The sequence below is a fragment of the Tetranychus urticae genome, chromosome 2 (assembly GCF_039701765.1).
Source record: "Tetranychus urticae isolate SD_2017Ah chromosome 2, NJAU_TeUrti_SD_1.0, whole genome shotgun sequence".
NCBI lineage: Eukaryota > Metazoa > Arthropoda > Arachnida > Trombidiformes > Tetranychidae > Tetranychus > Tetranychus urticae.
This window is the reverse complement of record NC_142959.1, coordinates 1,132,591-1,144,710: the sequence shown is the minus strand read 5'-3', so window position 1 is coordinate 1,144,710 and position 12,120 is coordinate 1,132,591. Positions and strand designations below refer to the sequence as shown.

At 31.0% G+C, this 12,120-nt stretch overlaps 2 protein-coding genes across 3 annotated transcripts; both read left to right on the top strand.

Annotated features, from left to right (window-relative positions):
* The first annotated feature begins 1,849 nt into the window (after positions 1–1,849).
* Positions 1,850–6,624, top strand: LOC112539556 (uncharacterized). Of its 2 annotated transcripts, XM_089267250.1 has the most exons (5): positions 1,850–1,996; positions 2,058–2,275; positions 2,356–3,836; positions 5,362–5,888; positions 5,977–6,624. In XM_089267250.1, the coding sequence occupies exons 4-5, from the start codon at positions 5,843–5,845 to the stop codon at positions 6,450–6,452; spliced, it is 522 nt and encodes a 173-aa protein (XP_089123376.1). In that variant the 5' UTR covers positions 1,850–1,996; positions 2,058–2,275; positions 2,356–3,836; positions 5,362–5,842; the 3' UTR covers positions 6,453–6,624. The 2 variants fall into 2 exon arrangements, with proteins under 2 accessions (XP_089123376.1, XP_089123375.1); XM_089267249.1 differs by lacking the exons at positions 1,850–1,996; positions 2,058–2,275 and having other exon boundaries at positions 3,536–3,802; positions 5,977–6,618.
* A 4,528-nt stretch (positions 6,625–11,152) lies between these two features.
* Positions 11,153–12,115, top strand: LOC149093678 (uncharacterized). Its single transcript, XM_089268339.1, has 2 exons — positions 11,153–11,303; positions 11,393–12,115. The coding sequence occupies exons 1-2, from the start codon at positions 11,258–11,260 to the stop codon at positions 12,007–12,009; spliced, it is 663 nt and encodes a 220-aa protein (XP_089124465.1). The 5' UTR covers positions 11,153–11,257; the 3' UTR covers positions 12,010–12,115.
* The last annotated feature ends 5 nt before the right edge of the window (positions 12,116–12,120 follow it).

The window sequence follows — 12,120 nt, the reverse complement described above, 5'->3', positions numbered from 1 at the left end:
TACCTGATGTAATACTCACAGGCAATCACACTTGATGAAATTGAATCCAACACAAAGAAAAGATTGATTTGAAATAGCACGGAAAACTTGGATAAATGGAAATAATAAAGATGGCACACTATATATACTAACTCTCTCTCTCTTCTCACTCACTCACCCTCTATCTCCGTTCATCTCTCTTCATCCTTCTCTCTCTTTCTCTCTCTCTCTATGGTTTTTCTGCTTCTATAGCATTATCATTTGTTGAGCTACTTTAAAGAGGTTTAACCATCATCACACCTCCTTTTCGTCCTCCTCCTCCACCTTATTATCGTCCTCCTCCTCCTCCTCCTCCCTTCATCGTCTTCACCTCTCCATAATCAACCTTATTTAAAAACAAGGCAACATTGCATTAATTGTTTAAAGGTAAAATGACCTTCCATATTTTTCCAGCTCAACCACAATCCCTAACCTTTCCCACTTGTTCACTTTGACCAACAACAATACCACTGAGTCAAGTCAACCTTTGACCCATTGCCTTTTATTCCTTGTTACCCAACCATATTACCTTTATCCAACACCATTACAACCACAAGCACAACTAACATCATTCAATAAACCACAAATCATTGATATACCTTTATATAAATCTAATAATTGTTGCTGTTATTTTGTTTTATGCCAAGTCAGCTTTCTTTTTGTTTTACCAATATTTTTGCTTCTCTCTCCTTTTGTTTTTCACTGGCATTGTTAATTTTGCATTGCAATCCTCTCACTCGTTACTTTTTGTTTTTTCACTGTATTTCCATCTTCATCTTTAATATCTTCCTTATCATCATCATTATCATCATCATTTTATTCATTCATGAGTTGCTTAAATTTAACATTGATTCGCATATAATACAAGTCCATCATTTGATAGATGAGAGTAAAAAATGAAGCAGTAAAAGGCAAAAACAAAACGGATTTAAGGGAAAGCAAAGTGAAACCTACTAAATGGCAATTGCAAACAATACAATGTTACTCTGCTTCTTTATGACTAAAATTAATAATAATCGTAATAATAATAATAATAATAATCTTGTTTATCATCATGTAGTTGGTCTCATCCTGACGAAGGCCATTTTTTATGATCATGACATCGTTTCCGTGACAACAATTTCTTCCATAGGAATCAATCCTTTTGTATAATAACCAACTTTCCGCTCAATTATCATCTTTTCATCTCTTCCTCCTTCATCACCATCAAGATGATCATCATCACCATCTTCATCATCATTAAATCAGTCAAAATCATACAAAAGACACAGAACTGTGCTTTCTTAATTTCCCATTTTTCCCTTCAATAACTTTTCTCAATGGCGGTATTGATGATGTTTATCATTAAATCCTTATTAACTGTCAACATTGTGTGTGAATAAATTAGTCAACTTTTAATTATCAATTGATTAGATTGAAAACAAAACACAAAAAGTCGCATCGTTTTATCCAATCTTCAAGTTAACCTTTAATGTTTCATATCCACCTTAATATTAACATGATTGTCGTTGTGATTCCAGCCTAATCACAGTATTTATATTGCTTATTTCATGTGTTATCAAACAGAAGAAGAAACTCATCTTGATTATCTATTAAATATAAGGAAACATCTTAATTCTGTTAATCATAACCATTAAAGCTTTTCTCCCTTTTCCCATTGCCTGGTTTTGCCTTTTCCTTACGCCGTATATACAGCTAAATGTATACCTAAATTATGACTAAATTGCGTTTCAGATTATGATTTAGGTAAACCTTGATTATCTTGACTCTCTGTTTATATACATATATTGTTAAAGGTTACAATCAGATTATTATTATTACCATTATAATCATCAAATGTACACAGCAAATATCCATCGGCATCATTACCATTAATTTGTTTTATACCATTTATTAATACTGTGTCTTTAATCAATCCAATAATAAACAAAATGTTAATTCTTGTTCCATCTAAAATGTATATTCATCAAAAAAAACGGTAATTATTTGGATCTCAAGTTTATCAAACTAGAGTTGAAACTTTACTTTTTTTATTACAGCTTAATGTTAATCAGAACTGAATCAACATCCATTAATTTTTTTATACCTCAAAGTCACCTATCAAAGCTATTCAAGATAGGATTCACTTAAGTCTAACAGGAAAATATGATTTTTTTTATATTTACTTGTTAATCTTATTCAACAATATGGTTAATAATCGAGGTAACAGTTTAGCTAACAATCAAGAATAAAGGCTAAAAATCAAGGTAGCAATTAGGTAAAAATTATTGGTAAACTCATGTTAGATGTGAAACAAAAGGAATGGAAAACTCAATATTAATGTGTTTTGTTTTACAGGTTTTATGAGCTATTATTATTTACTATTGGGATGGTTAATTGATTTTAGCCTTTACTATTAATTGTACAAATTACTTGGTTAATTACATTTCATTGAAAATGTAATTGAAAGATAACCAACTGTATGACGCTGGATTTACAAAGGATAGATAAAAACAAAAAGCCAACTGACTAGCTGTTGCTGAACATTGGGTTTTGGATAGAGACACATAGGACCACAGGTTTTATTTTTATTTTATTTTAACTGTTGATAATGATTAAGGTTGATGGTGATGATGAAGGTAAATGGGATATTTGGTAATTATGAATGTTTCTTCATCAATTAATTACTTACAATTTTATCCGCGGATCCATCAATCAATCCATTGTTTGACCAGCAATTGACAAACTCTCCAAAAAATGTTTAGGTAAAATCCAAATGGGAAAAGAAGAGATGATGATTATGTTGATAATAATTGTTAATATTGACGAATGATGAGAATGATGACAAACATAATTGATAAGAAATCATCATCAACAGGTAACCTTGAGTTAATCAAACAATTTATGATTAAATATTAGTTAAATAAAAAAGTGTCGAGAAGTGAAGAAGAAAAAAAGGAAAAGTAATTCACGTGACTTGAAAGGCAATGTTTGAACAATCATTCGATACCAATTGTTGCAGACTGCACAATTAAATTATTTATTTATAACGCTTTCTTCAACACAATTACCAAATTAACATCTCATAAATGCATTATTAACGTGAATTCCTTAAATCAGTGGCGTAATAACAAATTAAAATTCATTAAATGTTTCAATTTAATTAAACAAAACAATGTATCGATCAATACATTGATAGATTGTGCCATTTATGCCACTTACATTGGCATAATCACATGTTCTTGGTCAACCTTTAAGCTGACAATAAATTGACATAATCTTTTCTCCTTGATTTGATTATTATTATTGTATTTACTGATTTTTGGTACTTAGTTTTACAATGATGGACCTGTTGTTAATTGTTCACCTCCAATTGTTGTTTTCAACTCAAAACACTGGTTTATGTGAAGGTAAAAATTAAGAAGAAGAAAAAAAAACTCTTAACAAAGACATCAAATGGATTGATCTCGATGATTGATTAAACAGTCGTTAGTAAAAGACTGTTAACAGGAACTAATTTCTTCAGATTGTTGTTAACTTGAATATGTGATCACAAGGGATTAACCATAATGTTAAATTGGTTCAACTTGAGAAAGAAATATAATTCTTTCAGTGTTTTCTGTTTGTGCCTTTTCACCATAAAATAGCTGTTACCCGAGTAATCTATGGTTGACTGGAAACACTTTCTCACCTAATTGTGATCAAATGTTGATCCACCTTGTGTTATATTTTGTTTTGTGTAAAAAAATGAAGCCAAACCCATTTCCGATATTCATCAAAATAACTCGCTACTAAAATATTAATAGTAATAAGTATAATCAGTAACAATAAAGAGCAAGGTAAGTAATGTGAAAATGTTGATTACATTGAATGATAACGCCAAGAAATAAAACAACATAACAAAATGGTTGCATACAAAAAAAGCACGACAAGTGGCTCAGTTGATTGAAAAATGATTGTTGTTTACTAATAGAGTAATTAACATACGCATTTCTCATGTATAACGTACTCCTTTTTTGATACTATTTATGATAGTTTTTTTTTGTGTTTTGTTGATTCATTGAGAGGTAGTATTTGAAAACAAAATAATCAAGCTGATTTAAACGATATTCAATCAACTACTCGGGTAATTTCCTGGGTGTAAACTATTACAATTTTATAAAGTCATTCTTGTGTTGTTTTCCTATTAAGCTTGGATTGTTTTTGCTTCTCCTTTATTATTCAATTGTATTGAAACAAAAGCCTTTAAAATGAGGTAAAATGTGAATCAAATGAATTTTATAAAGAGAAGCAAAAATTGGAATAAAAAATTCAATTTCTAATAGCAACTTGTAAATTGTTAGCAATATTACTCTTGCCAATGGGTTAACCTTATTAATTTATTACAAGTTGATGAAATAAGATCAAAAATTGAGTAAGCAAATTGTTGTTTAACTGGCAATTGTTGGTGATGATTTAGCATTTGTATTGTTTTTGATTGCCTCGATTGTGACTCGACTTGATTATTTGTGTCTATCATTCATTATTACACACCATAATGATAATCAACATCTTCTGTGACTTTAAGTCAGTGCAAAGCTATTAAAATATGTATTAAATTGTTTATTAGAAGGTCATTTGAGGATTATCATTGTTAAATTTTTACTCACCTTTATTATTAGTGTTAGTATTTTTTATCGTGACAATCAATTTTGATTCAATTCTCCCTTCTTTTCACTCTCAGTTCAATAACCTGTTTTAACCTGAACCTCACCATTATGAGTTTGCAATATTTTTACAGCCAGTCAAAGGTAAATTGTTGTGCTCTTCCCTTCTTGGTTAATGATCAAAGCTTAACCATGATTAAATTTCGTTGTAAACTGTATTAGGTTTCCATTGAAGAGTACGTTGTATACTTTTAATGGACTTAACGCTGTCAAAAGGTTAATTTCATTGGGTTGTTTGTTGGTAAACCTCTAACAGCAATTAACTCTTTCCAGACAGCAAAACGATTCACTTGAGCAAAACTATGGTTTTTAATAATTACCAATTATTTTCATTAATACCTAAGTGTTAGTTTTGATTGAATCGGTAAAAGGTTAAATTGTGTGCCTGTTATTAATATCAAACACCAACCACAAAATGAGCAAACAAGAAGCTCAATATTTATTCAAAATGCATAATCATCATCTGGCACAATTACGCATTCTGATTACAGTTAATGCTGCTGGATCAATGAACCTTACCTTTTCAATATCAAAACATGCATGAAGAAACTTAATTAAGACATCATTCTTTTAATCAACATTGGCCATTATAAGTCACAATTAACTGAAAATATTGTAAACTTTATCTAACTCTTCATTTGTCTCCTTCAATCAACAGGTTTCATCTTATGGTTACACCAATGAGCAGTTGATTGTCACCGTTTATTGGATTTGTGTCTGCTTTTCTGGCTGAAAGATGATTATCATGGGAATCTTGCATGTATGCTAATTAAATTAATTTAAAGACGATTAAATTAGACCAGAATGGCCATTTGCACGGAAACAAGTCAATCGTAACACCTGTTTAAATCAGATTATCCAACTCTGGTTTGCTATGGTTTTTTTTGTACTACCGGTTCAAATTTAATTCAATTTCGCACTGGTTCAATTAGTCGCCGATAAATGAGGACAGATTAAAATCTTTTTATTAATAAAAGAGTTAATCTGTAAATTAGCAGACTGGTCATTAGCATAAAGTCAACAGCAGACTAACCATTTGTCTGATTCAGTCAAAATTGACATCAATTTGGCCAGTATAAATACTATTGTCTTCAGACTGACAATTGGTTTACCTGATATGACTGTTTAGATCAACTGAAATGAAGATGTTCATCAAACTATTTGTCTTATCTGTTTTGTTTTCATGTGAGTATTCAACATTCAGAAGAAACATTTTAGATATTTTGATATTATTGTTATTGTTAACATGATTGTATTTATTGACTATTTTCAGCTTGTTTGGCCGTGTCTTTACCAAAGTCGATTCTTTTGAAATTATGTAAAACTGCAATATCAGTTGGTAATTTGGGTTTAAATGACGATGAATTTATCTTAGCAATGAATTATATTGGAAACAACTACCTGAATCAACTTGATTTGCCTGCTAACTTTAAACAAATGCCTAACCAAAATTGTAATTTTCAACTTGCTATGACTAATTCTGGTGGACTTCAAATTATGTTAGTGCCTTTACGTCCAATGATGGGTTCGGGAATGAACACAGGATTGCTGAAAGAGCCTCAGTCCAATATTTCTGCTTTTGAACCAACCAGTAATTCTTCGGTTTCTGATTCTGTTTCAAAAGTCGTTTCATCACTGACTTCTGATTACTGTGAAAATGTTGATTTACCAGAATCAGTTGAAATTGAAAATCAAGTTGATGTGCAAAAAGCTGTGCTCAGAATTATATCAAGTCTCCTATCAACATAAAAAGCTATGCTAATTGAAATTGAAAGCTATTTAAGTGCTGTTGACAAACAAATTTTCACCCAATAGATCTTCACAGATGAAAACAACTTTTTATTGGATGAATTTAAACTTTATTGATGTTTCGAATCAAGTATTTAATTACAAATAAAAATCGCATTTTTATCAACAAAAATTATCGTTTTATTTATTTTATTTCTATCCCTTCACGATAACCTTAAATTACTTATAAATTCAAGATATAAATCAAATTTTGAGTTAGCATTCGATGGTCAGTCTTTTATTATTCGAAAGTTATTTGTAGTACATTACAATGTTTAAAATCTAAATCAAAATTCGAACTATTTGTTGAATTAAAAAGTTTCTCTGATTGATTTTTATTGATGAAATCGGCTTCAACTTTCAAACTTACCGTATTTGTTTAGTTCAAAAACCTGATTTTATTGTATCTTTTTGTTCTCATTTGTGGTTTTTCGTAACAAGAATTTTAGAGATTGAATATGAATTGAATGTATCGTACCGTATTGTTCTCAGTGAAAAGACATTTGTGATCAGCCATGATCGTATCTTTTCATGGACTCACATATGTTTTACAAGGCTAGAGTTGACTGATGATTATCGTATGAATTTGTATGGTAATTGGATCAATGTTGTAACATTTACATTGAATCCAAACTTTCATTTACATTATAAGAAAGATAACTAACATTTGCGAACAACGTCATTCGTCTTTGCATTTAATTTTTGGCTCTAACAACATGTGCATGAAATGATTACTTTGCTATATAAATCGTCAATCTTGAAAATCAGTTACATGTATTTTATGAATTATTCGCGACATCCACACAATAAAGTACAAACCTTCAAACCGAAATGAAAATGTTCATTAAATTGTTAGCCTTTTCTGCTTTGCTCTCAAGTAAGTACAAAACAAGTGTATAAAAAGTCCAAATTTGAAACTTAACAGATCAATCAAACTTGATATTTACCTGCGATTTTTTGCCCCTTTACAGCGTGTTTAGCCGTAACTCTACCAAAGTCGATGCTCATACGATTATGTGAAACTGCAAAATCAGCTCGTGATTTGGGTTCAACTAAAAGTGAAGTTATCCAGGCAATGGTGAGTGATTTAAAAAGTTACATTGGTCAGTCTGGATTGTCTTCTCACCACAAAGAAAAACAAGTGGTCGATATCAATGAAAATAATTATGGAGTAAACCAGATTGTAAGTGTACTCAATTATGATCCAGAATATATGGGTGAGTGGACGATGGGCTTTCTTAATGTGGTCTCTCAATTAGTAGCGTTCAGACCGATCGCAAGTAACTCATCTTCATTGACATTAACTATCCAAGATTCATTATTTAAACCCAATCTTACAAATGTTTTGCCTGAAAAATTTTATAACATTTTCAAATGGCCCCAATCGGTAGTTTCAGTTGATAAAAATTATGTCTCTGATTTGGTTTCGTCTGCAGCTTCAAAAGTCGTTTCATCATTGAATTCTGATTATTGTAAAATCATTGATTTACCAGAATCAGTTGATACTGACAATCAAGTTGATGTGCAAAAAGCTGTGCTCAGAATTATATCAAGTCTGCTAAAACAATATGAAAAAGCAACTCAATCAATTGAAAACTATCTAAGTGCTGTTGATAAACAAATTACTGGATCAATTTAGACTTTATATTTTAAATAAAATATTATACTACAAATAAAAACCGCAGTTCTATCAACATTTTTTTTATTTAAAACAAATATGATAACTTGTTTCGAAAAATTTTGGGTCTAATCGGTTTTTTTCGTAATTCCATCGGGTTCAGATTCTCTGCAAAATTGACTAAGACTGGATATCCAGATTTCAACTTCATGAAATGATTAATTCATATCGAGATTGATGAAACTACATTACAATTCATTTGCAGGTTGAAACTTATGGTAACAATGTTTTTAAATAATTTCAATGCCCAAGACTTCCAATAATCAAGTCAGGAATATTCAAAACTTGATTGAAAATTGATTTGGTAAAATCAAAATTACATATCTTTAAAGTCCTCATTCAACTAGATCAAAATAAAGTAGGTTTTCGTTGGTCAGTCTGGGTTGTCTGCAAAGGAAAGAACAAACAAATGGTCGATATCAATGAAAATAATTATGGAGTGAAGCAGATCGTAACTATTCTTAATTACCCCCAGAATGAATGAGTGAATGGGTGAAAAGCTTTCTTAATGTGGACTCTGGATTAGTAGCCTCCAGGCCAATCATAAAAACTTGCGATCATTAGCACTAACTGTTCAGGGTTTACCTGAATCTTGAATTTACATTTAATTTTCTTTTTGAAATGGCTATTAATTAAACCAAACTTGCACATATTTCCCGGAAAACATTTTATAACCTTTTCAAATTGCCTCAATCGACAATTTAAATTAATTCTGGCTCTAATTGGTTTCAATTGAAGCTTCGCAAACCGATTTATCATCGACTTTGATTGTTGTAAAATGATCGTTTAAATCGATCGAAAGGACAATATGGGCAAAGACTTCAATCGCATTCTGCAGCCGTGCAAGTAAATGAGCTGAAACTTATTATTTTGCTTGTGAAAGTTGCTGGTACACATTAGTCTTTAAATACTTTTTTCAATTAATCGACAGTTTTCTTGATTTTGGCCATTTGGTATCGCGAGAATAACATAGCCTACAATCATTATTATTTCGCCAATTTCATTCTTTACTAATTGATGATTCAATTCAATCTAATAACTCTGCATTTACGCCTTCGCTTTATGATTTTCGGGCTGTAAATGTAAAAGCAAAAGCTTATTCAACAAACAAAACTCATCTAAACTCATTTCTTGGTAAATAAACCAATTTTCTGGTTAATCTAGCAAACGAAATGCAAAAAATACTGCTAAGTGCTCGAAAATTTGAGTTAGAAGTTGCGACTTGTTGAGGTTTGTAGAGAAATAAAAACTGAATCAATTGGTACTATTAGATAATTCATTGGATGAAAAATTTGCGAGAAAATCGAGGTCAAAGTTGAAACTTCGAACGCCTTTCGTTCAATTATGGCACTCGATTTTTTCTTGAAACTTATTTTACTGAGTTGTCTTTTGATGCTGCATCAGAATATGGTGTTATTTTGACAGATAACATTTTCTTTTTTTCGTAAAACAGCTAAGTTCGATTTTCATTTAAATCGACTTTTCTTGAGAACCAAATCAGTTAGAGCTGAAACGAAGTATTGGTCGATAAAAATGATTTGTTACCATCATGCATTGAATAACTTTTTCCTTTCAGCAATAAATCGTCTAATTTTGGCCATTGACCTAAAAACTTTCAGTCTCAATAGTTCGACAATGGTAGAACTTGAAACTATCATTCTTTAGCCAAACAATTGATGCTATTATGGTCTATAATTTATTCAAATATTTAATCATTGAACAAACTACAGAAAAAGTTATAGCATTTCATTATTTATGTTATCAGATTGTATTTTGTTTATAAAGTTAAATGTTTACTCAAACTTAAATCATTCATGAATGAATAAGCTCAGATTTTCTTCGACGTCGAGTCATATTATATTAAGACCCATAACAAAGTCTAATAGTTGGCCAGAGAATGATGATTGTAGATGATACCATTCTCGAAATATCTAGTCTCAAACTTTTTAGGTTAATGGCCGAAATTAAGAGAACTGTTGATAAAATGTAAAAATTTTTCGTTACACAATGTGAACAATCCCATTTTCATCGACGAATACTAAGCTTCAACTCTCTAACTTGGACGGTTATCAAAAAAAAGTCGATTTAATGAAAATCGAACTTATCTGTTTTACGAGAAAAGGAAAATGTTACTTTTCAAAATAAGTCCATTTTCTGGTTCACTAACAAAAGTTACCGCGTTAAAATGAGTTTCGTGAAAAAATCTGCTTCCATAGCGGGACAAAAGGCTGTCGAAGTTTCAACTTTGACCTCCCTTTTCGCAAAAACTAACGATCAGACAGATTTTTTAATACCACAAATGAATTCAGTTTTTGTTCCCCTACAAAGCCACGAAGTTTCTTAACTTCAAAGTCAAAGTTTTTGCTGATAATCCTTTGAACCTAACCTAATATTTAATTTATAAAACAAGAGCTCATTGCTTTTCATTCTCAAGTTTATGATTTACTGCAATAAAAGTATTTGCTTCAGCATTAAGTCTCTACGAAAAATCGTTGTGATTTTCAAATGTTGATCAAACTTTAACCTTAATCTCATAATTTTTGTTTCAGCTTCTTTTGCGGCTCATTCTTAAAACATTTCAATCTAGATGTGGCGGTTGACTAGACTAAATATTGACAAGTAGGTTGAATAATGAGTGAAATTAATGAAGAAGATGAATATGCTTTAGCTCAGAATTGGATCTTTTTAAGAAAATTTGTAGCCTGTCTCGAGATTTCTATTGCAAAACTTAACCGCTGAATAACCCACTGCAAATGCAGATTAATTTAAACCGAGTTTGATTCAATCAACAAGTTACATTGACTCATGTAACAATTATTTGAGAAAAAGTTACATTGTAACATTTTGAATGCTAATTTAAGCACATCAGTCTGGAAGCGATTAGACCAGACTGGTCATTAGCATAGAGACAGTTCCAGACTAACCATTTGTCTAGACTGATTTAGTTATTTTGTTGTCACTTTTCCTGGTTTCATTAAGATGATCACAAAAAGTCTCATCGATTTAGCCAGTATAAATACAATGGCCTGCGAACTGACAGTTTATTTGAAAATTGTACGAGTTATTGTAGCCATTTAGACAAGCTGAAATGAAAATATTAACTAAATTGTTAACCTTTTCTGCTTTGATTTCAAGTAAGTATCCAACGTAATATATTGCGTGTTTAGTTTTGATAGATGTTTGAAGTTATCGCTTCTTCGTTACATTGTCTTCTTATTTTCAGTTTGCTTGGCCCTAACCATACCAAAACCCATTCTTATACGGTTATGTGAAACTGCAAGATTAGCTCGTAAATTGGATCTAAATCACGATGTAGTTATCTCATCAATGAACGCTATTTTAAGCAATTACATTCACAAGAATGGGTTGCCTTCGCGTATGGGTCGAACCTGTGCCACTATCATGACAATTGACAACGACGGTGTTATTCAAGTTGGAGTTTTACTTGAGCTACTGGCACTTATGAGCAATTCATTACAACCACTTAGACATAATAATTCAACTCTCGAGTCTCCAGTAAACTATCCTGCAGTTTCATCAATACTATCCGCTTTAAATTCATCTGTCCAGCACAACTTCACTGACGACTTCCTTGACAATTTTTATAACCTCTTCAAACCCCAATCAAATGCTACAATTGATTTAAACTCGTTTGTTTCTGGTTCTGATTTGGTTTCAAATGCAACTTCAAAAGTCGTGTCCTCTTTGATGCCTGATTATTGCGAAAACATTGATTTCCCAGAGTCAGTTGATATTGAAAATAAAATTCAAGTTCAAAAGGCTGCCGTTAAGATTATATCAAGTATGCTGAAACACCATGAAAAAGCAACCCACTATTAAAATGCAATTGACCATCAATAGTCTCATGATCATCATCAAACTGATCAATCACTGTAATAACTGATGGCATTTTATTACAAATAAAATCCAGTTAATATAAATGTTTTACTT

What these genes read in the sequence shown, in the direction of transcription:
- LOC112539556 (XM_089267250.1), top strand. Translation starts at nt 5,843, where the DNA reads ATGAAGATGTTCATCAAACTATTTGTCTTATCTGTTTTGTTTTCAT. An exon ending in CTTATCTGTTTTGTTTTCAT is followed by an intron (nt 5,889 to 5,976) that starts GTGAGTATTCAA and finishes GACTATTTTCAG; the next exon opens with CTTGTTTGGCCGTGTCTTTA.
- LOC149093678 (XM_089268339.1), top strand. Translation starts at nt 11,258, where the DNA reads ATGAAAATATTAACTAAATTGTTAACCTTTTCTGCTTTGATTTCAA. An exon ending in CTTTTCTGCTTTGATTTCAA is followed by an intron (nt 11,304 to 11,392) that starts GTAAGTATCCAA and finishes TCTTATTTTCAG; the next exon opens with TTTGCTTGGCCCTAACCATA.